Source organism: Astyanax mexicanus, chromosome 2, assembly GCF_023375975.1.
Source record: "Astyanax mexicanus isolate ESR-SI-001 chromosome 2, AstMex3_surface, whole genome shotgun sequence".
NCBI classification, from domain to species: domain Eukaryota; kingdom Metazoa; phylum Chordata; class Actinopteri; order Characiformes; family Acestrorhamphidae; genus Astyanax; species Astyanax mexicanus.
The window spans coordinates 2,717,089-2,744,780 of record NC_064409.1 but is presented as its reverse complement, the minus strand read 5'-3'; the positions used below and the strand labels follow the sequence as shown (position 1 = coordinate 2,744,780).

The 27,692-nt window shown below is 38.0% G+C and overlaps 1 protein-coding gene and 1 long non-coding RNA gene across 5 annotated transcripts; both read right to left on the bottom strand.

Annotated features, from left to right (window-relative positions):
- Positions 1-1,355: 1,355 nt before the first annotated feature.
- Positions 1,356-2,602, bottom strand: LOC125799094 (uncharacterized). The gene is made up of 2 exons (XR_007437946.1): positions 2,345-2,602; positions 1,356-2,241 (listed from the first exon to the last, which is right to left on the bottom strand). It is a non-coding gene; the product is annotated as an uncharacterized LOC125799094 (long non-coding RNA).
- Positions 2,603-5,458: 2,856 nt separating this feature from the next.
- nup37 (nucleoporin 37) lies at positions 5,459-27,562 on the bottom strand. Of its 4 annotated transcripts, none has more exons than XM_022671767.2 (10): positions 27,370-27,562; positions 25,564-25,768; positions 25,336-25,460; positions 24,227-24,299; positions 23,183-23,277; positions 9,126-9,216; positions 8,091-8,272; positions 6,776-6,826; positions 6,593-6,686; positions 5,459-5,653 (listed from the first exon to the last, which is right to left on the bottom strand). In XM_022671767.2, the coding sequence occupies exons 2-10, from the start codon at positions 25,717-25,719 to the stop codon at positions 5,540-5,542; spliced, it is 981 nt and encodes a 326-aa protein (XP_022527488.1). In that variant the 5' UTR covers positions 25,720-25,768; positions 27,370-27,562; the 3' UTR covers positions 5,459-5,539. The 4 variants fall into 4 exon arrangements, with proteins under 4 accessions (XP_022527488.1, XP_022527490.1, XP_022527489.1 ...); XM_022671769.2 differs by having other exon boundaries at positions 25,564-25,765; XM_022671768.2 differs by lacking the exon at positions 27,370-27,562 and adding an exon at positions 27,227-27,369.
- Positions 27,563-27,692: the final 130 nt, after the last annotated feature.

Genomic DNA, 27,692 nt, shown 5'->3' with positions numbered 1-27,692 from the left:
TTTTAATAAATATTTTTTTTTAAATTTTAAGCACTAAATGTAATTTATTAAATTTATTTAGGACCGCGGGGCAGGTGCGGCAAAACTGTGTATGTGGCGGGCTGATGCGGGATTAAAAGAAGGTTTTTTTTTGCGGAACGGTAACGGGACAAAAAAGAAATGATGTGTGAATTAATTTCCTCCAATCAAATATAATTTAACATGGTTTAAGAATATAAAATAATTTATAAACAAACGAAATATTTAATATTGAGCTAATAGCCCAAGTGCAAAAATACAAAATCTGTAATACTCTGCACTGCACAATTCAAACGAAATAGCCGTAACGCAGCTGCGCTCCTGCCCTGCGATGCAGCCGAAGCCTGGTGTGAGGCAGCAGAAATTCTGGGGTGAAAACTACATAACTACACAACATAAGGAGACATAATGCACTCCAAATATTCAGGAGGGAAGTGAAATAAATGATACTGTACAGATATAATCTGTATCTAGTAGATATTTAATGAGAAATAAGAAGAGTGTGAATAAAAAAAAAAACAGACGCCTATCACAGACTTCTTGAGCCTTGAGCCCGAACGGCCCGAGGAAAGGGGTGAGAAATATATTTTTTTCGGGGCCGGGGGTCAGTGGAAAATTTTGCTGTGGATTAATTCGTCTTTTTTTTAAACGAATATTAGAATATTCGCTACCAATTACTGCCGAATATCCTGAGCTCAAAACCGCTATTCGGGCCAGCCCTAAAATAGATCTATGGATGGAGAAGGGGGAGGCGGACAAGCTCCTCCTTCAAAAAGTCTGCTCGGAAAAAGACAGGTTAGCTGTACAATGACGAATTATACAGGCAGCATATGTTCACTTGTTATGCTGTATTTATGGTTTATGTAGAGGTTGTGTGTAGGCTGTATGGTTTGAAGAATAAAGATCTGTTACCAATAAATTTGTGGTGTTTTTTTTTTTTTGGGGGGGGGGGGGGTGTTTTGGGGTCTCGCGGTTAACCGCAATATCGCGGTGATGCGTCAGTTTTTTACCACGGTTATAAAAAATCAATACCGCCCCAGCCCTAGTCAGAGCTCACCTGACTCTTAAAACAAATGATGAGCAAGTTACAATCTGATTGGCTTATTTCATGTTACGCCATGAAAGAGAATTAGTATGTGCCTGTTCTCGTTGTTACATATACTTTTTTCATATTTAATGTTGAATTAATAATGTCCTCAACCTTCTGCCTTTTGAATTAACATTATACATTTCATTACCATATACTTTCTAAAAACGTTTGGATGGAGGAATGAAAAAGTGTTTTATTTCTATTTCAGGTAACTGCTTTTTAATTTAACATCATGTTCATGTTCTAATAGTTTTAAGTGTTCAGATATTGAATCAGATTGGTAGTGATGGTGAGTATAAACTTTCTTTATACTCAGCTTTACTGCAGTGATGTAAGTTTCTGTTCATATACAGTCATTTTAGTGCATTCTTCACCTGGCTACATGTCTGCAGTCAGCAGATGGCAGTCTTTGGTTAAATCAGGCTGCGGCTCAGTGCTGATCTCAGGCAGGGGGATCTCAGAAGGGTTTGGGACGGTTAGTGTGAGAAAAGCTGCTGCAGTTTCTCTCAGTGAAAGTTATTATGCCCTTTGGAAGGCGGTTCAGAGAGTGTGTGCGTGTGGAGAGATTGTGGCAGGGTCTGACGTCGAGTTCTCAGGCCCAGCTGTTCCAGCCTCAGTCAGGTCCAGCACTCCACAGCCTCTCCTCACACCACAGCGGACTTGTTCAAACAAAGCCAGAAGGCCAGCAGAGCGGTAGCATGTTATGCTTGTGGATGGCGGTTTGTTCATGAGCTCCAAGAAACATAAAGGGCTGTCTAAAGAGCCTGAAAGAGTAGAGATCTGCTGTGTAGAACCAGAAACTTCAGTCACACAGAAACACCCACCTCCTTTATACAGCAGAACAATAGACTCCATTATTATAATCTAAACCTTCTCATCTTCTGGGTCAATTTCAATACACCGTATATTATTAGGGGCACTGGATTATAATGCTCACTATCAGTGAACGGGTCTATATCCATACATAAAGTGCACCAAATTATAAACTGCACCAGATTATAAAGCACACTGTATTATTTAGTGCACCGGATTGGTGCAAACTACCCTCCACTACCAGATCAGGAGAATCTCTCGCTATCTTTAAGAGACTCCTGAAGACAGAGCTCTTCAAAGAGCACTTACTCTCCTAACACCTCTAACTAACTACCTTCCACTACCAGATCAGGAGAATCTCTTGCTATCTTTAAGAGACTCCTGAAGACAGAGCTCTTCAAAGAGCATTTACTCTCTTAACACCTCTAACACACTAACTACTTCTAACCTCATTTCCTTCTTCCTCTCCTTCACTCCTCTATCCTATTATTCCCCTTTGTCCTCCTTTTATCCCTATCCAAAGATGTTTTTCCTTTAAACTTATTTTACATTGTACTTGACTATTGTAAGTCGCTTTGGACAAAAGCGTCTGCCAAATGTAATGTAATGTAATGTAATGTAATGTAATTATAAAGTGCACTATCAATGAACCAGTCTATGTCCATACATGAGGTGCACCGAATTATAAAGTGCACCAGATTATAAGGCACATCAGATTATAAGGCGCACTATCATCATAAAGGCGCACTGCATCATAAAGCACGCCGTATTATAAGGTGCACTAGATTATCAAGAGCACCAGATTATAAATTGCACCGGATTATAAAATGCACCATCAATGAACAGGTCTATTTCCATACAGAAGGCGCACCTGATTATAAAGCGCGCCGGATTATAAAGTGCACTGGATTATAACGTGGACCACATAATAAAGCGCACCAAATTATAAATTGCACTATCAATAAATGGCTCCATTTCTATTCAGAAGGTGCACCGGATTATAAAGCGCACTGGATTATAAAGTGCACCAGATTATAAAGCGCACCAGAATAGGGCGCACCGGATTATAGTGTGCACTATCAATTAACAGGTCTATTTCCATGCAGAAGGTGCACCGAATTATATGACACACTGGATTATAAAGCGCACCAGATTATAAAGTGCATCGGATTATTAAGCACACCTGATTATAAGGCACACTGTCAATAAACGGGTCGGTTTTCCTACAAAAAGTGCATTGGATTAAAAGGCACACCGCATTATAAAGTGCACCAGATTATAAAGTGCACTGGATTATAAAGCGCACTATCAACAAACTGATCTATTTCCGTACATAAAGTGCACCGAATTTTACCGCAAACTGGATTATAATGCGCGCCATCAATGATTGGTTTTATTTTCATGCATAAAGCGCATCAGATTATAAAGCGCACTATCAATAAATAGATCTATTTCCATACAAAAGGCACACTAGATTATAATATGTATTGTCAATGAAGGGGTCTATTTCTAAGTGCAAAAATGTTGAATACTTTAGTCCTTCCAAGAGTGGCTTTTAAATGTGGTTCTTAAAGAACACTTCAGCTTCTACTCAAGTCACTTTTTTGATAGTGTGATATTTTGCACTGCACTGTATGATGTGATGCTTATATTGTTCTACATAAAGAATCGAGGTGGGAGAAGGGTGATGAGTTCAAATCCATCCTTAGATAAAATCAGTGACCCAGATCTTTGACTGTCTGCAGGAGGATGTGCTCCTACTGGCAGGAGCTGCTCCTGCACTGAGCGAGTGTTTGAAGGTGGGCACCTGTTGAGCAGGGTGTTTTGTTTTTTCCCTCCTTCCTGCCGTTCGCTGACCTGTGACTCACCCCTGTTGTGGTTTGGCAGGACAGACTGAAGTACAGTACAGATACAGGAAGAGAGGCAAAAAAACAAAGCACTCGCCCACACGCACACACCAAACACACAAACCTCAGCTACACAACTATTCCTCTGGGTCAGAGACGTATAGTAATGAAGTAGAAGTACTTCACTGCTGTACTTAACCCTGACGTCCACATGTGAGGACATCACTTTTTGGCTTGTCTAGACTACAACACTAAATTTAGCTCTAAAAGGGCCTGGTGTCCTTATATGAGGCCATAATACTGACACCTAGTGGTGGCGAAATAGTTTAAATGAACAAAAGTAAATCCAGTAAATGTTTCGTATTGAAGCAGCACTTCAAATGAGCCATGTTGCTCAAAGGGACGCAATTGTTGTTTCTAATTTTGTTTTGCAATCAGACAAAAAAAAATGCTGCTGTTTTCAGGCACAAAATAAATGTTTTGCACATCATTACTAATTGTGACTTCATTGTGTTCTATCGAAATATAAAACTAAAGTCCTCATATGTGGACATCATTTTTCTCAGAAACTACAACATGTACAAAGATAAGTCTTTGTTTTTACACTGATTGGTGACAGAATTATTTGGTATTTTTTTACTTTACCACTGTACTTAAGTACTAAAATGCAGTATATATATCTACTTAAGTATTATTGGTACTTCACTACTTAAGTACTTAAGACTAAAATGCTGTATCTGTATCTATTGGAGTATTATTTTTATTTCACTAATCAAGTAATTAAGTACTAAAATGCTGTATTTGTATCTACTGGAGTATTATTTTTACTTTACTAATTAAGTACTTAAGTACTAAAATGCTGTATCTGTATCTACTGGAGTATTATTTTTATTTCACTAATCAAGTAATTAAGTACTAAAATGCTGTATCTGTATCTACTGGAGTATTATTTTTACTTTACTAATTAAGTACTTAAGTACTAAAATGCTGTATTTGTATCTACTGGAGTATTATTATTTACTGGAGTAATTAAGTATTAAAATGCTGTATCTGTATCTACTGGAGTATTATTTTTACTTTACTAATTAAGTACTTAAGTACTAAAATGCTGTATCTGTATCTACTGGAGTATAACTTTTACTCCACTACTTAAGTACCAAAATGCTGTATCTTTATCTACTGGATTATTATTTTTACTTTACTAATTAAGTACTTAAGTACTAAAATGCTGTATCTGTGTCTACTGAAGTGTTTTTATTACTTTACTAATTAAATACTTAAGTACTAAAATGCTGTATCTGTGTGTACTGAAGTGTTTTTATTACTTTACTAATTAAATACTTAAGTACTAAAATGCTGTATCTGTGTGTACTGAAGTGTTTTTATTACTTTACTAATTAAATACTTAAGTACTAAAATGCTGTATCTGTGTGTACTGAAGTGTTTTTATTACTTTACTAATTAAGTACTTAGGTACCACAATTCTGTATCTGTATTTTACTGGAGTATTATTTTACCACACTACTGTATTAAGTACAGTTCTACTGAAATCTCTTTTTTTATAGAGGTCCTTTACTCAGGTCTGGGTCTCTGGTACTTTCTACTCGTCTGGTCTGGGTTTTATTGGTCTGGGTTTTCGAGTGGCTGCACATGAGGTCACACTGGTTAGCCACAACACAGTGACAGCATGTGGAAAAATGACTCTTTATTGGAGAAATGGGTTATAAAAATAGACATTCTTCAGATGACAGGATTTGCCCTAAATACCAGCTCACATCTCCGTCATCCAGAAAGAGAGCTTTCGGTCTCCACCAACCACACACAGCGGGAGGTTCCTGTGCCAGCTAAGGCCCGCCCCCACGGAGGACGATCCAATCATTACAGGCTGCAAAAAGAAATGCATAATACAATATATGAGACATAAGGTAGCATATACTAAAATAATACAATAAATGTGAAGAGATCACTTCAGTTTCTGAATCAGTTTCTTTCTGATTTTGCTATTTATAGGTTTATGTTTGAGTAAAATGAACATTGTTGTTTTATTCTATAAACTACAGAAAACATTTCTCCTAAATTCCAAATAAAAATATCGTCATTTAGAGCATTTATTTACAGAAAATGAGAAATGGCTCAAATAACAATAAAGATTTAGAGCTTTCAGACCTCAAATAATGCAGAGAAAACAAGTTCATATTCATAAAGTTTTAAGAGTTCAGAAATCAATATTTGTTGCAATAAAAAACCTTGGTTTTTAATCACAGTTTTTTTCATGCATCTTGGCATCATGTTCTCCTCCACCAGTCTTACACACTGCTTTTGGATAAACAGTTTTCAGAGAAATCTAAGTCAAAGTAGGTTTACATCCAGTGCTTGTTTTACTTCGAAATAATTTTTTTATTATTATTATTATTTTTTTTTTAAGAATTACTGTTTTTGTTCACATTAGAAGGGAAACATGGCGACACCCTTGCTCACTTTGATGTGGGCATCCTTACTAGTCCTAACTTTATTATCCAGTGCATCTTATATATGAAAGCAGACCAGAAAATAGACATTTGTTAACAGGCGGCCTAATCATCCAGTGCACTTTACAGTCCAATAAATATGGTAAGGATATGTATGCATATAGACTGCTTTTAAAAAACAGCAAAACCAGTTGTACCCTGATGGCCCATATGGCCCTATAACTTGAATATATATCTCAATATATCATGATACCTCAATATGGAGCTTTTTACTGTGTCAGAATAGCTGCTATATTATTGCATACATTATGATATGGCACATCCAGGCCACATCCAGCAATATCATTTTCCTTTACCTGAGGATGACCAAGGTGATGCACTAACAGCTGGCTGTTGATCTTTCCTGGGCAGCCAGTGGTGGAGAACAGATTTTCATTGGCTCTCGACCACCTGAAGAACAGAAAGAACCATCATTAGCTTTAATACAGAAATAAAGAATGATGTTAAATGTTGTTGAGGGTTAAAATGTTTGTGTTTACCTGAAGAGTCGTGCCTTGTCCAGATGAGCTGGCCTCTTCTCCTGAGGATAACTACCAGAAAAACACGTAAAAACTAAATAAAACTGTGACTGAGTATTTCACCTTTATTCTTATTAAATACGTTCCTGTCCTTCAATGCTCTGTATTAATTAGAATATTGGATTTTATATTTCTTTCTGCTTTCACGCACCATTCAAATATAGCATTTATATAGTATTAAATATAGTATAATGATTTAGACAAGGCCTGCTTGAGCAGGAAATCATTAATATGTGCTGGAGTTTGTCCATTCAGGACCATCGCTCTCTTTCTTTAGTCTTTAGGGGTGTAAAATTTCAATAAATTAAACAAATCAATCAATCAATTAATCAATAAACTCAAAGTACATTGAGGGTAAAAATCATAAAATAAATATAAATCAAAAGGCAACAACAGATGAGTAAATAAAACTAATTTAACAGTAAAACATTACAATATAAATAAGCAATAACTAAAAACAAAGGAAAAGATCAAAAGAACGATAAAGGAAAGCATACTAAAGCATACTGAAATCTTAAAAAAAAGTAAATCACTGTAATTTCACCACTTAAAGAGCCATATTAAAAACTCTCATCAACGCTAATGTCACACAGTGAATGTTTTTTTTTTATTTTTTGGTATAAAGAATATTTTTCTATATTGTAAGTATATATTGTTTGTTAAAAAAACAATAGGCTGCATTATGTACAGATTATGCACCGGTCTCGAAAACCGAGCATTTATTGGATTTACAGGTTTTTTGGTAATTTTTAGTTAGATAACTGTTTATATTGGTTAGATTTCTTTTGAAACATGGCAAGTGTTTCTGGATATAACATGTGTTACAGTGTTTGCTGGTGAATATAATCAGTGTTGGGTATGTTACTTCGAAAAAGTTATTAGTTTTAGTTACAAGTTACTTCTCCAAAAAAGTAACTGAGTTGCTCCACTATAAAAGTAACTAGTTACCAGTAAAAGTAACTATTGCGTTACTTTTGTGTTACTCGCTCCTGTAACCCCCACCCCCCCACCTCGCCATCTCTCGCTATGTGCTGTCAACATCCGCCACTATGCATGCGCTCTAAACACCCACCCACCTATTGTCTCTGATTGGTTGAAGACGTAATCTTACTATACCTTAATGGTAACGTGTTATAGTTACAGTAATTAGTTAGATTACTCCTTACTGAAAAGAGTAACGGAGTTAGTAACACCGTTTATTTCAACGCCGTTACTCCCATCACTGACTATAGTGCAGCTGATTGTGAAATAGTGAAATGAGTAGAGCTGTTCTTACCTAGAGCGAGTAATGTCCCAGATCACCCAGTCGCTGCCGACCACAGCTCCCACTTTAATGGTGTTGGTGAGACACCAGTCAGCAGACATCAGCGGCATCTGTCCACAGTCTAGAGACAGGATGGCCTGCTGGGTGACCAGGTCATAAAAACGAATAGTTCCTTTCTTCTCGGCCACCATAAGCTGGGAGAAAACCAAAGGAAAAGGACTTCTTAACATATAAATAACTTGCATATATATATACATACACCAATACTTATACCTACTTAGAATTAATAAATCAGGAGCATTATGTAATAGTGTAGTTCTTGGTGTAAAGTAGTGCAATATCGAGGCCTCGTTAGCAAGTACAAGTACCGTATTTTTTGGACTATAAGGTGCAATTAAAATTCTTTCATTTTCCCAAAAATCCTCAGTGCTGCTTATAATCCGGTGCTTCTTAAGTATGAATTCTATTAGTCAGGTATTAGGGTTGGGTGCAGCAGCATTAGCATAAGCTCTTTAGCTGTTCAGAGGTAAGTATTTTGCACACTGCGCATTTGCTGTGTTAAAACAAGCTTTATGTTTTTTGGATACAATCCGGGTTAGCATACGAACATCCCTTTCAGACAGCTTCCTCTTACATACAGCGTCCACAGTTAATCCTGTTGGATGTGGTTGGTACTAATTGGTGGTATGATGCTGACATTACCCTGGATACCGTGACTCTTGATGCATCACAAAGACTTGCTGTCTTGGTCACAGATGCTCCAGCAAGACGTGCACCAACAATTTGTCCTCTTTTGAACTCTGGTATGTCTCCCATAATGTTGTGTGCATTGCAATATTTAGAGCAGAACTGTGCTCTTACCCTGCTAATTGAACCTTCACACTCTGCTCTTACTGGTGTAATGTGCAATTAATGAAGACTGAACACCAGGCTGCTCCAATTTAGCCATGAAACCTAAAATCCCACACTAAAATGATGACAGGTGTTTCAGTTTCATTGTCCAACACCTGTATATACATACTAAAACTATTGCTTACTCTAACTCACCTTAAAGACCTCCTCAGGGTGCCAGCATACACTCACACCTGGAGACCATAGTCGAAGTGAGACCGTTTCATTGCCTTCCAGATCCCAAACCCTGCAAGAAGCAAAGCGACCACATGAACCCGAGTTAAAGATTTGTCTTTTTATATATTTTTACAGCAATAAAATGCCTGATTCCTATACTGTCCATCTGCCACTATGAGCAAAACTGCAGAGCAACTGGAGGGGAAAAACTAGTCAAAAATGTATGTAATATATGCTTACATATTTAGCAAAGCAATTTTTTCTTAGTAAGATTTCCTAAAATAAGCTTACTGTCAAAACCTTATAATTAATAATGTGAATTAAGACTTAAATAAAGCAAAAATCACAGATTATTTTGGTTTAAATTTGAACACAACAATAAAAAACTTTAAGGGTAAATTTTAGGGCTTTTCTGATCAAAATAACCAAATTACTTAAAATAAGGTGAAAGTTCTAAATAAGACCATTATACAAGATCATTATTCCTAAAATAAGCTATATAACAAAACAACACAAAAGTAACAAAAATCAGATAATAAAAAAAAAATAATGTATTGCCTTGAAATTAGATAACTTAATGCAGTCTAATGTTTAATTTATAACCTATAACATGATCATGCAGCACAAACATAGTCCAGGACACGTGTACAGTCTCTTTCTGGGGCAAAAGCTGCAGATCCTGTGATGACATTTCAGGACTGTTGGAGATTCTTTACACATGTATTATCTGAGTTTCCTCCTCAGTGTATTTATGACATTAAAATTGATTTGGAAAGAATGCGCGAGGAGGGAGAAGTGATGAAGAAATGTAGAATTCTTTCAGCTTTCTTGGAACATCTCAAAAAAAAAAAAAAAAAAAAAGAGTATATGATCATAAAAATCCCTGGATAAGTATTTATTTAATGTGTATGAGATCTTAACACATAGATCATTTAAATGGGAGGTTGACAAGTTTTTTGTATCAGACATATTTTGACTCACAGCTATTAGAAAAATATATATTTTGACTAAACAAAGCTAAAGAAAGCTATAGTTTATGAACAAAAACATAAAAAAATAAACCTATATGAGTGCATGCAGTTTAGATTATAATGATGAGTTTGGGAAATAAGGTTTAAAACAGGCAGTACCAGTAGATATAAAACTGCATATGTATTAAATTAGATTAGTACTGAAAAGTTACTAAATTTCAATTCAGTTCAAAATGTGAAACTCATATATTATATAGATGCAATAAACACACAGAGTGTCTATTTTAAGCGTTTATTTATTTTATTGTTGATTATTATAAAGCTTACAGCCAATAAGAAAACACAAAAATTAGTGTTTTAGAAAATTAGAAAATTATATAAGACCAGTTGGTACTTTCGGCAGTGTGGGCAGTGTGCCAAATCCTGCTGGAAAATGAAATCTGCATCTCCATAAAAGCTGTTTTCAGCAGAGGGAAGCTGTAAGATATGAAGTGCTGTAAGATTTTGTGGGAAAACAAAACTGCACTGACTTTAGACTTGATAATAAAACACAGTGGATCAACACCAGCAGATGACAGACATGTCTCTCCAAACCATCACTGATCATCAGTAAATTTTACATTTCATTTGTAAATCAAGGGAGCAGAGTCTTTTTTAAACAGGTGTATTAGTTTATCTGATAGGTATTTTAAATGTAGAAGTTGTCTTTATGTTACTCTGGCATTTTCCTCTTCAGAATAAATAAAGTTATATCTAATCTCATCATATCTTCATATTTTCTGCACTGACCAGAAAAAGTACACACGTTTTTTTTTTTCAGAACGGGAGGCACGCGATGACCCCATTTCCCCTGAAAACAACTAGTGGTGCTAGGACAAGAGGTCACGGTCACAGAGGAAGTGGGCCACAAGCCAGAAGCAGGAAATAAAAGAAGCCAGAACTGGGGATATGACGCCATCTTCGTCATTAAGTGCTCTAATTCCATTTCTGTTCTCTCGCACAGAGGAAACCAGAGGGCAAAAACAAATCAAATGAGATGGAAGCTAAAAAAAGGAGCTGCGTTGTCAGGAACAGGCTCTTAATCAAACTCAAAATGAAACTAATAGGCACCCTATTAGGCACTCAAAAGGACAGGGCTGACACACAGGTTCAGCTCCAAAAAAAGAAATGTTTCAAATGATTACAGGAATAAAAACAGGGTTCAGACACTTTCTAACCAACACATTTCCATAACTTTTTTATGAATTTTCCATACCTTTAAGGCACATTTTCCAGACCATATGATTTTTTTAAACATCAGTGCAGACAATAAAACTAAAAATCAACTAAAACTATAATCAAAATAGATTTTAGTAGGTGTAAAATGAATCTAAAAATGTTGACACACAATCTTTATTAATAAACACTGAATTACTGCATTAACTGATGTATTTGTTAGCCCAAAAAAGATTTTTTCCCCATTGATTAACAGAAACGCAAAGGATTGTAGAAAAAAAATCCAAATTTATGACTTTTCCAAAACTTTCTGGGTATTTCTATTTTTCCTAAACTTAATCAGGCTTGAAAATCAAAACACAATTAAAAAGTCATGTATGGGGTTTTTCGACAGATTTGGTTTCAATTCTTGTCCATCATTATTCTTCACTTCTACAGCTTCTCAACAATATCTTTTGCCAGGTTCACGCTACACGATTTTAGCTAGTGCTGGGCGGTATGATCAAAAATGTACATCACATTATTTTTCTGTATTTTGTTTTATTTTATTCATGTATTTTAAATCATCCTTCAAGCTACAGCATTAATCTATATAAAAGGGTTGTATTCTTACTGCTCTTGAAGTTTATTTGCACCTCGTATCCAGAGTTTTAAGGAGTTTTATCACTTATGCTGTATAAATCATTCTGAGCTTGTCTGGGGGATGAGAGGAAATGTTCTCCAAGCTGTGGATTAATTGCCCAATTCCATTTGTCTCCTAGTTGTTTTTCTATTTTACTCCGAGAAGAACAATTATACAGTGAGGAACATATTTATAACTGGAGTCTAAAACTTTAAAAATGATGTCTGCAGTATTGAAACATTAAGTACCAGGGTTCATACACTTTTTAACCAATAAATTTCCATTATTTTTTCATGACTTTTGTCATGCCTTCAAGGCAATTTTTCATGACCATCAGATTTTTAAAACATCAGTGCAGACAAAACAAAAAATCAACTAAAACTACAATCAAAATTGATTATACTAGGTCTAAAACAAAATCAGATAAAATGTTGATCTTTATAACAAAATGTACAACAGATCCTGAGATTTTCACAATTAATACTGAAACTAAAACAAAACGATTTGTAGACCAAATTTTTATGACTTTTCCTAAACTTTCTGGGTATTTATTGGTATATATCCAGGCTTGGAAATTGTAAATTTTTTAATTCCATAACTTTTCCAGGTTTTTCATGACCGTACAAACCCTGAAGTACATATTTCAGTATTAAAATGATAAGACATTTATAAACTCTGACTTTACTCAAGTGTTTCATATAAACCTATTCATTTTGGACTCACTTTAAGTGCGTATTCTCCTCTCTATAGATTCTATGGAATGGCATCGCTAGTTCTTTTGTGTGTAATTCTGACATGTCCTCGTCATGAAACATTTCCCACAATAAAAAAATTGCATAATCGTGAATAAAACATTGACTGACAGCTCAGTAAACAGATCTAAGACAGATCTAAAACATGATAGAGTCTGCATGTACATGTAACCTCCAGGCTGGACTACTGCAACGCGTTGTTGGCTGGAAGTCCACATAAATTACTCCATAAACTCCAGCTAGTTCAGAATGCAGCCGCAAGAGTGCTTACCAGAGCTAGAAAGTTCGATCACATTACACCTATTCTTTCATCCCTACATTGGCTACCTGTTAGATTTCGTATAGATTATAAAATACTTCTCCTGACGTATAAATCCCTCAATGGTCTGGCCCCGCATTATCTACAGGAACTCCTTACTCCTTACAATCCGCCGCGTTCACTCCGCTCCCAAGACGCTGGCCTGTTATTAGTCCCGCGTATTAGAAAAAACTATGCAGGAGGAAGAGCGTTCTTTTATAAAGCTCCCCAACTTTGGAATAGCCTCCCTATTAATATACGGGACTCAGACACACTCTCAATCTTTAAATCTAGACTCAAAACATTTCTATTTGCTCAAGCTTTTGAGTAATGTCTCATTACAATTTTCTTCCTCTTACAGCTTATCCAGCAAATATAAACCCTGTCCTAATCATCTGCTTTCTCTTTCTCTCCCCATGTCCTGAGCTGCTGCTACCAGTGCCCATCCCACTCCAGCAGAGTTTTATAAAACCATTCTAACCCCTTTCTCTTCCCTCCCCTCTCTGTTCTCTCTCTCTCTCTTTCTCACATGTGCTGAGACGCCTGGTCGGCCGGTCTTCCTGGATGTGTCCGTCTGTGGTTCCAGCTTTCAGGAATCAGCCCTGTCCTTCTACTCATCAGAATTATTTCACAACCCTTCTAACTTCTGCTTTTTGTTTCTCTCTCTTTCCTTTCTGTTTTCTCTATCTATCTCTTTTACATGTATGGAGATGCTGTTCCTGATGTTCCCAGCCTGGCTCTCCACTGCCCGCTGTGTTGTTCTCCGGCTCTGCAACCCTGCACTGATTACCATTAACACACTCAGTATCTGTTTCTGTATTAGCCATAGCTCTATAGTTTGTGCCCATCACATTCTTATATTCATAAATTAGTACCTGTTATATTACCCATAGTTCACATTAATTCTCTGTACTGTTGTTTGTACTGAGCGGGTTGACCCGAGTAGGATGGGTTCCTCGGACTGAGTCTTGGTTCCTTCCAAGGTTTCTTCCTCTTAAAGGGAGTTTTTCCTTGCCACTGTGTCACCATAAAATTGGCATCTCTGTGGTGCTGCTCATAAGAGGCGTGGAGCTGTTTTTCCTGTAAAGCGGCTTTGTGACAACCTTTGTTGTAAAAAGCGCTATATAAATAAAATTGAATTGAATTGAATTGAATGTACTTCTCAGGCTTCTCAATCTGGAGAAAGAGGCTTTTTTTCTTGCTTTCTTGCCCTTTAATCTGGCCTCTCACAAAGCTGACAGCCTGGCCACAGAGAGCACATATACAGCAAGAGGCCTTGCATGCAGATGTAATAAATCACTTGGACAGAGAAGCCGGGTAATCCTGAGAGAAGGATCCTTGGTCTACCACATCAGAAGCAGTCCAAGTGAATGGGTTCCCCGAATGGGATGAGCTTGCTGCAGGGGTTTCTGGGAATCCAGAAAGCAGAGCATAGGAGTGAAGAAGAAGAAAAAAAATGATGTTTATGATTACGTGATTGGGAACGGTCCTAGTAGCTGTGTGATAAAGGTGTTTAAAAGATTTTTAAACATAAAGAAGCTCAGAAATACCACCTCAAAAAGTCCCTTAAAATATCTAATCTACAGCCATTCTTCCTGGTAGATTCACGATCCATGGTGCACGAGGACACGCTAATTCTTTGGATAATCCAGTTCTGTGGTTCAGGGCAAGCCTCCTGCCAGCTAACGCTAACGCTCACAAGTGCACAACTCCATGTTTGAGTTTCCCTGTCCCGAACAGACCCCCTTATCCAGCAAATGAGGTTTCAGACCACACCACACAAACAACCATCGCAACCCATACACTCAACGCCTTGCCAAGAGAGAGGGATCGATTGCATGCAACATCAGAAACCACCAGCCATGAGCCTTCATTGATGAACTAACTGTGCACTCCAGTGTATGGGGGGTGGAGAGAGAGAGAAAAAGAGAAATCTAAATCAAAGCAAAACAGGACAGGGTCCTCAGTCCTCAGAGCCAAACAAACATCGGAGAGCAAAGGTTAAGAGGCGAGGAACACAAACAAGACGGGAGCAGGATCTGACATAGCAGCGCCAGCATTGCAGAAGGTGGTACCATGGAAGAAGAACAGACACAGTAAACACTGAAAGAATGGGAAGCATTTGGCATTCGATGAAGCAGTACATCACAGAAAATACGAAAACAAGAAGCGCTGGCTCTTCTGCCTTTTTTTCCCCACACCTTCTTACTTACTTACTTAATTTCTCACAAAAATAATTTACAGCCACGCTGTAAATTAAAGATTCAAGCATTATAGAAAATATAGCAGGCCCGTTGCAACAGGGCAAGCAAACCAATCAATTGACGGACAAATGCAGGAAGATACAACCACACTGTTATCGGGAGCGCCCACTAGTTGCTGATAGCAACCAGTAGGGTTGGGTAACATGGCCCTAAAATAATATCACAATATTTAATGTTATTTTTACGATAACAAAATTTACGATAAAAAAAAAAAAAATCAAGAATATACTACTGCAACTAAATTAAAACTGTATATCCCCATCACTAGTGATGCCACAACACCAGGAGGGTTAAAAAGACTAGCACACACCTCCTCTGACACATGTGAAATCAGACTCCGCCTCTTTTTGAACTGCTGCTGATGCTGTAGCATTCCTCCACGCTCGGAGGAAAGCGCAACGACTTGGTTCTGATACATCAGCTCACAGATGCAGCCTTGTGCTGATCCACATCACCCTTTTGGAGTGATAAGGGTAAAGAAATAGCGACATCTACTGTACTGTACCCACTCAGAGAGAGTAAGACCAATTGTGCTCTCTCAGGGCTCTGGCAGTTGATTGCAAGCTGCATGATCGGGATTCAAACCAAGGATCTCCTGATCATAGTGGCAGCGCTTTGGACCGCTGGACCACTCAAAGCCCAATATAAGAGAGATCTTTTTATTATGCCCAACAGTGTTTAGTTGGTTAAATATGAATTAAAAATTAGTTTGAAGCTATTTGGTGTGAAAGTTATCCAAAAGTAGTGTGTAAGACTGGTGGAGAAAAACATGCAATGTTGCACAAAACAAACAGGGTTATTTTACCAAATTTAGATTTTTCTAAAATCTTAAAACTTTATGAATATTAACTTGTTTTTTTCTTGGCATTATTTAAGGTCTGAAAGTTCTGCATCTTTTTTTTTGTTATTTCAGCCATTTCTCATTTTCTGCAAATAAATGCTCTAAATGAGAATATTTTTATTTGGAATTTGGGAGAAATGTTGTCTGTAGTTTATAGAATAAAACAACAATGTTCATTTTACTCAAACATAAACCTATAAATAGCAAAATCATAGAAACTGATTCAGAAACTGAGGTGGTCTCTTAATTTTTTTTGTAGAGCTGTATATGCAGTTTTTCTTTTATCGTATTTCGATAAAACCAGCCTAGTTTACAAAATTATGTTTTAGCATTTGGGAAAAAAAATCTTATATTATATATTATTTTATTGGACTTGTTTAAAACCGTACAGGGCAGATCTGATCAGCCAATCTAATGGTGAGCTGGTAAGTGGTAGGAAGGTAATACTATACAGCTGTAAAATCAAAGTTTTCAAATTGTTTCTCACAACAGGAATCAGATTAGTCAGGTGTGCGTTCCTCTACAGCAGGGGTGTCAAACTCATTTTGGCCGAGGGCCACATTGGCATATTGGCTGTCCTCCGAGGGCCAGATGTAACTTATAAATATAAGAAAATGTAACCAAATGTAATATATGTAAATGAATGTAATTACTCCTTAATGTTAAATAACTCTCAATATATTATTTATTCAATCAAATATTACAGTTGCATGGAAAAAATGTTTGCTTGTTGCTCTATTAACATAAATCCTGTTATGAAATCCAAAAACTCCATCAATCAAGAACCAAACTATACAAGTGAATAGAAATGACATAAAATACAAGTTATATTAACTTTGATCAAAACGTTTGATACTGAAAAGAGGCTTAATAAATATAAAATCAAAAATTGTGAGCTGTGACAGATTTAGCATTTCCTCATCCAACCACTAGTGGGAGCTGCAGCAGCACAAGCCCACAGTCTTTACTGAGTCAGAGCTACAGCCCAGCCACGGGCTACAGGACTCAGCTGAGCCAGTCTGGAGCGTTTTTAAAATTTTAAGTTCTTCTGTGTATGAAATAAAATAACCCCACTAACCGGATAATACAGCTCTCTACAGTTCATATTTCAGCCCAAGCAGCTAACAGCAGCAGTTTAGAGCAGCCATCCCGGAGTCACTGCTCGGATTACATTATAAACAGGTCAGTTAGCGCGCTGCTAACCTCAGGATGTTTATAACTACGGAGTTTAGTGGACACACCACGGCTGCAAGGTTAGACTGTTGAAGAAATCAGTAAAGGCTGGTTAGATAAGTGATTCACCTCCTCGTCCTTTGCTGAGGTGAAACTGCGACTAGCGATGTCACAGTGATGTTTATTAACCTCATTAAAACAGATTTTATCAGCTATTGTCTTATAAATATTTACACATAATTTATATCTCTTCTAAAAAGCGTTTATTTTCGTCAGTAACACAAAATGCATACCGGTCTTTCGCCTTGAAGCACAGCCGTCCGTCTGCATCAACTTTTCTTTTTCTGGATATTATGGGATAAACATGTCTCAATTCCACCCGCGAAGTTACACCTTCCCTCCGGCAGGGTTTCCACATCAATGACTACACTGCCGTGTAGTGGCAGTAAGCCGTAACTTTGCGGGTAATACAATCGACAAGCATTGTGGGAAATGTATTTTTTGGTCAAAGAACGCTTCTGACCTATTTATTATAGACACTAAGATTTTACAAGCTCTCGCGGGCCACATAAAAAGACGTGGCGGGCCACATTTGGCCCGCGGGCCTTGTGTTTGACACATGTGCTCTACAGGAATGAACTCTGTCAACTCAGCATTCCCTTGTTTGACCTGCACTTGCACGCTCCGCCTGTAGGGGGCAATGCTGTGAAAAATGCTGTATTTCCCAGCAGAAATAAACCTGCACTGATCATCAAATTTAATCAAACTCAATCTCAGCGCAGGGACCACACCCACACCCTGTGCTCCTCACACACACACACACACACACACACACACACACACACACACACACACACACACAGATTTCTGCAGACATGTGATGCAACATGCTGACAGACGGCAATGAATCTACAGGTGCCACTGCAGGAAGAAATAACACGGATTTTATGAACAAACACTGCAGGGCCTTGAGGACACTCCAAACACAACACACACACTATATGCTCATGTGCAAAAGCTCTCTCACACACTCACACACACACACACACACACACGAAAACAGCTCGGGTCAGCTGAGACCGACCACTCCCACTTCACTGCATCAGAAGTGCAGTTTGTGTGGGCTCACTTGAAAGGCATCTCTCTTGTTCTCTCACTCTCTTTCTCTCTCACGCTCTTCCTCCAGCGTCCTATATTTTCTTAACGTGACAGAATTTAAATCTTTCTGCAGATGGAGCACTCCACTGTTTTCTCTGGCCCAACAGGGGAGGGAGACTAAGAGGCTCACGGCGGATGTTTCCTCTAGAAGGCCTCCTCTGGCCCTCCGCTCTACCCCACACACACACACACACACACACATAATACACACACACATAATACACACACACACACATAATACACACACACACTCAGAGACAGAGAAACACACACACATAATACACACACACACAGCACAAAAGAAAAGCGAGCTCTTCCAATGACCATTGAGGGTTCCCAAACTGCTGATTCATTGATTCACTCCGGTCAGCACTAATTGCAAGACACATAACCGAGATCAGACAGTAGATACAGTGGCTTGCAAAAGTATTCATACCCTATCACCATTTGACAAGAAAGCATTAGAAGAGCCTCAACACTAGCTTAAAAAAAACCTTCATGTTTGAGCCTTTGATGCCTTCAGTTCAGTTTAAAAATAAATAAATAAATAACATAAAAAAACCTACAGCTCCGCACACTTTTATTCTGTAATGGTGCTTTTTTTTATTTATTTTTTTATTCATTTTGTTCATTTTCCTTCTTTTAAACATTTTGGTAAAATCTTACATGTTTGTTTGCTCTTTGCCTTGCATTTAGTCACCTTACAACCACAAACTTAAATGTATATTTTTATTTCTCATTTTTATCCCATTTTCTCCCTAATTTACAAGACCAATTACCCAACCCACTCATTAGGATTCCACAACACCAGGAGGGTGAAGCACACTAGCACACACCTCCTCTGACACATGTGAAAACGTGTGAATTCAGACTCCGCCTCTTTTTGAACTGCTGCTGATGCTGTAGCATTGCCGAGTAGCATCACAGTGCTAACGCTCGGAGGAAAGCGCAGCGACTCGGTTCTTATACATCAGCTCACAGATGCAGCCTTGTGCTGATCCACATCACCCTAAGTTAGGTTTATTTGAGACACTTTGGACTCACTTTAAGTGCGTATTATCCTCACTAGAGATTCTCTGGCATGGCATTGATACTAGAGGTGTGCGGATCGATCCAAATATCGATAATATCGATACCAACGCTGGTATTGGTATTGAGCAATACTCGTGTAAAAATATCGATATTCAAGCTTTTTTCTCTGCCGCACGCACTCACTGCTTCGCACGAGATTCACCAGTCTACTCTCTGGTCTCTTGTTGTTGCACATGCGTCACATGGCTCAGCAAAGCCAGCCAAACCGCCACGCAGGTAGGCTCAGCCTGGCCCCGCCCACTCAGCGCTCTCCTCGAGTCAACACGCCTCTACCTCAGGAGATTAGTGTTGCATTTAGACTTGCATTTGAATTGCACTGAAAGGAAGACAATTCCTTTTTTTTTTTTTTTTTCCAAATGACAATTCTATTAAAAAAAAGAAACAAAGAACTAGAAAAGATGTCTAGTGAGGGGAGAATTTTTATTTTTTTATATTTTTTTATTTTATATTTAAACTTTGTTTTGTTACTGTTCCATTGTTTCTAAACAAAAAATGTTGATTGTGATACTAAAGTATTTTGTTATCACTTACAATGTTTGGTGAAATTATATCCTAGGTTTTTGGATAATTTGGATCTATAAAGCTTAAATATTAAAAAGTATTGGTATCAGTATCGATATCGGCAATACTGGCCCTGCATTTACTTGGTATCGGATCGATACCAAAATTCCCGGTATCGCCCACCTCTAATTGATACAGTTCTCTTGTGCGTTTAGTTCTGGCATTTTCTCGTGACAGAGCATGTTTTTAAAGAGCAGCCAGGTGAGTCTGAGACTTCTCACCGTAAAAAATACATGTCCCTGTGTGAAAGTGCAACAACTAAAGGACTGTGCTGTAAGGCGATTACAGCACAACCACCTGACGATGCAAAAAGTTGTGTAGTGTGAACCTGGAATCAGGTAAGGTTTAAAAGCTCAGAACTCATCCTCGGGATCAGAGGCTTTCAGCAGAGATCTCAGCCTGTCCAGCTTCTGGCTGAGCCGAAAAAGAGGTGAAGCCCATTAATTCTTGAACTACTCACTGTAAGGCTTTCGCCCCCGACCGTGACAAAAACCAACATTCTCTCTTTCATCCCAGCCTCCAACCGTAACATCCACCAACGTCAACAGTACGGCTCGGGGGGGGAGTGAGGAGCTCCGAGGGTTTGGGTTCAGAGTCTGTGCGTGGAGCTCCACCCGGGGTGACGAGTGCAGCAAAACATTATAGTAGCTCTACAGGGCCGGGCCGGGGCTGCATGCTGATAGAGGCGCTGCTTCCATGGGAAGTGAAACAGCAGATCAGAAGAGAGAGTAACACGTCTAGACGTTAATATAGACATTAATAAAAGAGTGGAGGGTCACGGTCACATGAAGTATCTGTTTCAGGGTTCTTGCACCATTTTAAAAGTCAAATTTAATGCTTTTTAAGGCCTTTTTAAGACCTCAATAAATATAATGTAAGACCCAAAAATGAAGTCATAATTTATTTGGTAGAAAATATATTTTTGGTGGAAAAAAATACATAAACTTAACCTTCTTTCTATCATTTTTTTGTTCAACTGTGATGCAGAACAGAGCCGACATAAAGTTAGCTAGCTCTCCGCTAACCTTAGTTCTCTTCCCGGTATCTTTAGCTAGCACACCGCTAATGTTGGCTACCTCTCCGCTAACCTTAGTTCTCTCCCCGGTAAATTTAGCTAGCATGGCACTAATGTTGGCTAGCTCTCCGCTAACCTTACTTCTCTTCCCGGTTACTTTAGCTAGCACCTCGCTAATGTTGGCTAGCTCTCCGCTAACCTTAGTTCTCTCCCCAGTAAATTTAGCTAGCTCTCCACTTACCTTAGTTCTTTTCTCGGTTACTTTAGCTAGCACACCACTAATGTTAGCTAGCTTTCCAGTAATCTTAGTTCTCTCCCCGGAAACTTTAGCTAGCCTGGCGCTAATGTTGGCTAGCTCTCTGCTAACCTTAGTTCTCTCCCCGGTAACTTTAGCTAGCTCTCCGCTTACCTTACTTCTCTTACCGGTTACTTTAGCTAGCACCTCGCTAATGTTGGCTAGCTCTCCGCTAACCTTATTTCTCTCCCCGGTAACTTTAGCTAGCATGCCGCTAATGATGGCTAGCTCTCTGCTAACCTTAGTTCTCTCCCCAGTAACTTTAGCTAGCATGCCGCTATTGTTGGCTAGCTCTCTGCTAACCTTAGTTCTCTCCCCAGTAACTTTAGCTAGCTCTCCACTAACCTTAGTTCTCTCCCCGGTAACTTTAGTTAGCACGCCACTATTGTTAGCTAGCTCTCCGCTAACCTTAGTTCTCTTTCCGGTTACTTTAGCTTGTAGGCCGCTAATGTTGGCTAGCTCTCCGCTAACCTTAAACTAACTAAAAATCCAGAAAAATAGAGATACTTTATTCAGACTTCTACTAGGGCTGCACGATATTGGCAAAATTTGACATTGCAAATTGTTTCGACAATAATTAAACAATGCAGGGCTAACAAGCGGACCAACCAAGAGCTGAGTCAGCACCAAGCTCTCAAAACCCGAGTAAAACAGCAAAACAACAGTAATCGGCCCTTTAATCAAGCATTTAAACGGCTTTTTAAAAGGTAAATAAGAGCGTTTGTTTTTCTGTGATTAAAAGCGTGAATTCAGCTTTAACTAGAAATATCTGTGCTGCAAAACTTTGCACAGCTTTCCACACCTTGCACTCCCCCCTCCCTCTCGCACTTCTCAGGCAGCAGCAGCCTGTCACTCACACAGACACAGAGACAGTGCTGTGTAACTACTGTACTTGACGTACATGACGTGTTTGATTCAATTGCCTTAAGTGACATTGCACATCCTGTGATGTGACTATTGCACAATGGCGATGCTTAAACGATATATATCGTGCAGCCTTAACTTCTACTCTATGAAACTTCGTAAGTATAGATAAGTATAGAATGACTTGATCTGAAGGATCAGTGTACAGATCAGTTCAAAGGCAAATCCTCCACCCCAAAACTTCTAAGCAACATCACCTCGAAAGTCTGGATCTGGTTGTGAATTCACAGAGCGCACAGTGAGAATGCTGATGTATGATCTATTTTAATGACCAGAATTACCATAATCCTGGATCAGCACTGCACACTCCAGCTGTGAATGACTTTATATAAGAGAAAACCCTCTTCTTGGTTCCAATCCACCTTGAAGCCATTAGGGGTTTTTGATTTCCTGGTTTGCGGGTTATAAAAAGGGGGCGGAAAAGGGCCTGGCCCCCTTGGCCGGTGCGGCCGACGGTGCCGCGGAGTCCAGGTGTGTCGGTTACACATCTCTGACGTAAAAGGGAAGCCCTGAGACTCCTGGAGCGCTCGCTTAAGTTACCTTGGACTAACGGGAAACCGCATTTACCTCGGGAGCTGATTGATTCGGCCCCGGCCGGGGCACTCGTTAACCGTTGCTGAGGAGAGGAAAAAGGGCCTCAGCCGTTGATTGGATTTCCACGTTTTACCAATTACTAAAGAGAAACGGGGGCCGACGGGCAGTTCACACTTACGCAGAGCAGCGGCGGGGCATGTTGTGCTTAGGGTCGGGTTTCGCGCTGGAAAACGGGGTCAGGACTTTCTGCACCATTAACAGAGAACAGAACACAATCGGGCGAACAGGCACGCACACACTCACGCTCGAGCTTCGACTGACCTGCACGTGTGATCATCACTGACCGATGCCATTTGCTTTCCTTCTGTAGGCTCAAACACTACATGATTGATGTAGCTGGTGTGTCCTTCCATCTCCTAGGCAACACAGGAAACATGAAAATCACAGACATATGTACAGTGTATAGCTGTAACATAGAGAAAGACCACAGTTCAGCCCTGTTTAACTAGAGTGGAGCTGAGAAAAGGAGGTTTATATACAGACGTGTGAACACTAAGTTACTCAAACATCAGAAGAGGTACTGCTCTATACCAAGCACATATGATTTTATTAACCCTCTATTACATGACTGGTATGATATATTGCATCTTTTGGTTACTATGACATTTCATAGGTTAATATCATACAGCTGGTTAGTAGCAATGGAAATAAACTGATCTTTATTAGAAACGGATTTTAAAAATGTCAATTGCCAAAGTCTTTATCTGCAGTAAAGTATACTAATCATAATAACTAGAAAAAGACAAAGATAAAACACAGAGAACTCTGTAACTATAAAGAGTAGACGTTCTTTTCTTCAGAGAAATTACAGCTAAAGCCAGAGAGCGATGAGTACTGTTTCCTACACCTTCAAAAGGAAACGCTTGGAAACTGGAGAAAACAGTTAGACTGCTACAGGAAGACGTCTGGCTGACCCACATGGAAACAGCAGCTTTAGCCTTTAACTCAGATTAACATTGGACTTAGTCTCAGTTTCACACTTTATGAATTTATTTTTATTTATATATATATATATACACACATAATGACTAAAACAAGTTTTTTTTGTTTGTTTGTTGCTTTGGGAAACACTTTTAAATCACTTTTGTTGGGGCCATCATGATAAAGCCTTTTGTTACAAAATAAAAATGTAAAAAATATATATGTATTTTTTTCTCTCCAAAAATATAATACATGCCATAGAGGGTTATTTAAAAAATAAAAATAAAAACCCAGAAACAAATCACTTGTTTTAAATCACATTGGCTTTGTATTGGTGTAGTTTTGCATATGTGCATCTATGTGCTTAAAGAATGGATAAATTACCTTTACTTCATGCCGGTTCTGAAGATCTGAAGTAAACAGCCTTAACTTTCGGTCACCTGCAGCAGTGCAAAATCTGGAACATTAACAGCAAATGTGCCGCCGGATTGATTATCAGCATTATTTAATGAATCAGATGCATCCAGGCTAATGAAAAGAAATCTCATCATGCAGCCAGAAAACGAGACCGAAACCCTAAACACACATATATATATATAAGGTTGAGTAGATGAAACATGAAATTTATCTTGGGTTCATACTGTCTGGAATCAGATAAAGTCACAAATAACAGTACGTAAACTTAGACAGTAATAAATATTGTTAAATGGTTCATTAATGTCTCAATACATTATTAACAGACACTAGTTAAGACAATACCATTAAACATCAATACATTTTAACGCTTAAAAATGTTAACACTTAATAATTATTAGTTGTAAATGCACCTTTATTGTAAAGTGTTTGACACACTGCATTGCAAAATATTTTACTTACTGTCTCAACTTTTTTTCTGATTTTGTGCTGTACTTAATAAAGCAACAGACATTATTTAATGTGTATTTAAGCAGTTCGCATTCTTGCACTAAACTGTACATTTACACAGTGCATTGCAGAGGTGGGCGATATGGTCCTAAAATAATATCACGATATTTTATGATATTTTCGAGGTAACGATATGAAAAAAAAAAAACTGAATTAAAAAAATACTTTAAGAATACAATACTGTAACAAAATGAAAATTACATTTTATGATTGCATCCAATATGATATGGCACACCTCTAACTGAGATATAAAAAATTACAAGCCTTTTATCAGATTTGTAACAGATCCAGTCATTGATCCATAATGTCATGATACTAATAATAATAATGCACTCCAGATATCTCCAGATATCCAGGATTAAAGTAAAATAAATGATACTGGACAGATATAATCTGTCTCTAGTAGATATATAGTGGGAAATTAGAACAGTGTGAATTTTTCTTTTGCTAAAAACAGTCTAAAAGTAGTACCAGTACCCTCATGTGATAATTAGGGATGGGTAATATGGCACGATATTTCAGGATTCACGATATTTAAAAATGTGTGACATATTATTGCCATTATATACCTGATAATCTGGGGTATTTTATCCAACCTCGTCTCTGGACTCCATGCAAGAGCATCCACACGAACCCCGTGCACAAAGGCACGTAAAGTGTTAAATTCTACTCCTTCTACCTCCACATCTTCCTCCTGCAAAGACAAACAGTCTTTCATTTACTTAAACTTTACAGAATGTAAAATTTCCTGTGTGTGAAAAAAAAAAAAAACTCCATACATTAAACACTGCTCTTACCTTAAAGCGACAGGTGCCCACCACTACATACTGATTCCCCCCGTACGCCAGGAGAGAAGCTGCAGAGCCGCAGTCGTACGGGCTGAACTCCACCACGTGGACGTAGTCTTCACAGGGTACGGTGTAGGTAGATGAGCGACTCGGATCCTCCTGCATTCTGATTCTGCATCAACTGTAGCTCTCCTGTTGGTCTTTAGTTTAACTACTGGAGGAAAAATAACAAAAGCACAAATATAGAAACAAGTTAGCCATCAGACTCAGTATTTTAGATTAAAAATACTGTACAATATTGAGTAGCGACTAAATATTTACACCTAACTCTGAGCAGCAGAAGAAAGTTATAACTAAAACTAAATGAAAACCAATATGTGTGTATATAGGTTCTTTGGAGCTTCTAGCAGGAGGAAACAACATTAATAACATTAATAAAATAGCAGTACAACTAGGGGTGGGCAAGATTATATCGTATACAATATATCGTGACACAGAAATATCATGATATTAAAAATCCATATCGTGATAATAGGGATGGTTTGTCTTAAAAGTAGTCCATTATTTACTGTGAAGCTTTAGGTGTATTTATTGTATAATTGTTTTAGTTTATAGTTTTTGTTTGCAGTTTATATGCATGAAAATATACTGCAATATTTTTTGCTGCATTATATTATTTTATGCTATATCATTTATTTTGCCACATCATGATTATACTGTTATACTATTATACTATATTCCTGAAATTAATTAATTATTTTTCTGTTTTCCTATACAGCCAAGTATATTGTTATCGCAAAAATACCCTGAAATATCGTGATATTATTTTAGAGCCATATCGCCCACCCCTAAGTACAACCCATATACACTATAAACTTTACATTATGCCATATATTACCCAATAAAACATGCTGTTAAGGCTGTGATAACTACTTAAATATTTTTCCATACATTGTAAACACATCTATGCTGGTTGACAACCTTATTTTCTTGGCAACAATCTGTGACAATCTGTAACTAACTCTGCACATGCATTAATACGTTTTTACTAGTTAACCCTTTCAGATCTGAGTTATATTCCAGTGATGAAAAAAAATATATAAAACATCATTGGCTGGTTCATGCTCTATTCCAATAGAATAGAACAGTTCAAAAAATAAATAAATAAAAGAATAGTAATAATAATACGTGATGTCCACTATAATAGACAAAGGGTTTGAAAGGGTTAAGAAGGTTAAGGGTTAAAAAAGATTTGTTTAACATTAACAAATGTAAGTGATATGTATCTGTATGTAATGTGAATTGATACCTGTATATATAAAAAAAACTTAAATTAGAGAGACGAGAGACTCGTAGCTTTATAAAGGGTTATAAATGGATGAGTTAGCAGCTCATATGTGGAGCATCTTTTGCTGGAGTGGAGAGTAAACAGCTGCTCTGAAGTTCATGTTCAGGTCCAGGAGGTGAAAAAAGGACAGGTGGTTTGCTTTTGCTGTTTTTTTTTTTTGCAGCTATAGCTGCACCAAGAGATGTGAGGGTTCTAAAGAGAAGAGAGAGACGTACGTAGTGCATGCATAAAGGATTAATATACAACATACGGGTTTATGTTGCAGACAGATTTAAAAAAAAATAGTAACTAACGTAACTAAAGACTCAGTAAAACTTTACTCACAAACTTAAGAAGAAACGTACGCAAAAATCGGTGTAACCCAGCCCAGTTTAGCTAACCTAACTAGCTAATTACTCAGACTCACTCTCAGCATTAGCATTAGCTATAGTGACACACTGGTACTGATAGATAGCTTAGCAACTTACTCAGTTTAAGGCGGAGAGCATTAACTGTAGGCAGTGAGAAAGACTGAGCCGAAAATTATAGTTATATTAAACACATATTAATCCCACAGAGCCCTGTTTACTGACTGAATTAATAATAATCCCAGAGTTATTAAACCCAACGCGCCCTCCACCACGTTCAAACCGGTTCACTGTTTACATCCGGGTCCTGCAACTCTTTCCCCGCCTAGAACAGGAGTCTGCGCAGACTGCGCGCTTTCACTGATCTACAAATTATACCACAGTACATCCAGTACAGCAGATGATCTGTAGATCAAACAAACCCCTCAAATAGCGCCTGCATG

Excerpts from the sequence above, each read along its gene's own strand:
- nup37 (XM_022671767.2), bottom strand. The coding sequence starts at position 25,719 with ATGCAGGAGGATCCGAGTCGCTCATCTACCTACACCGTACCCTGTGAA. Across the intron at positions 6,827-8,090 it reads TGGGACATTACTCGCTCTAG|TTATCCTCAGGAGAAGAGGC; the intron begins GTAAGAACAGCT and ends TTTTTCTGGTAG. Across the intron at positions 6,687-6,775 it reads GACAAGGCACGACTCTTCAG|GTGGTCGAGAGCCAATGAAA; the intron begins GTAAACACAAAC and ends TCTGTTCTTCAG.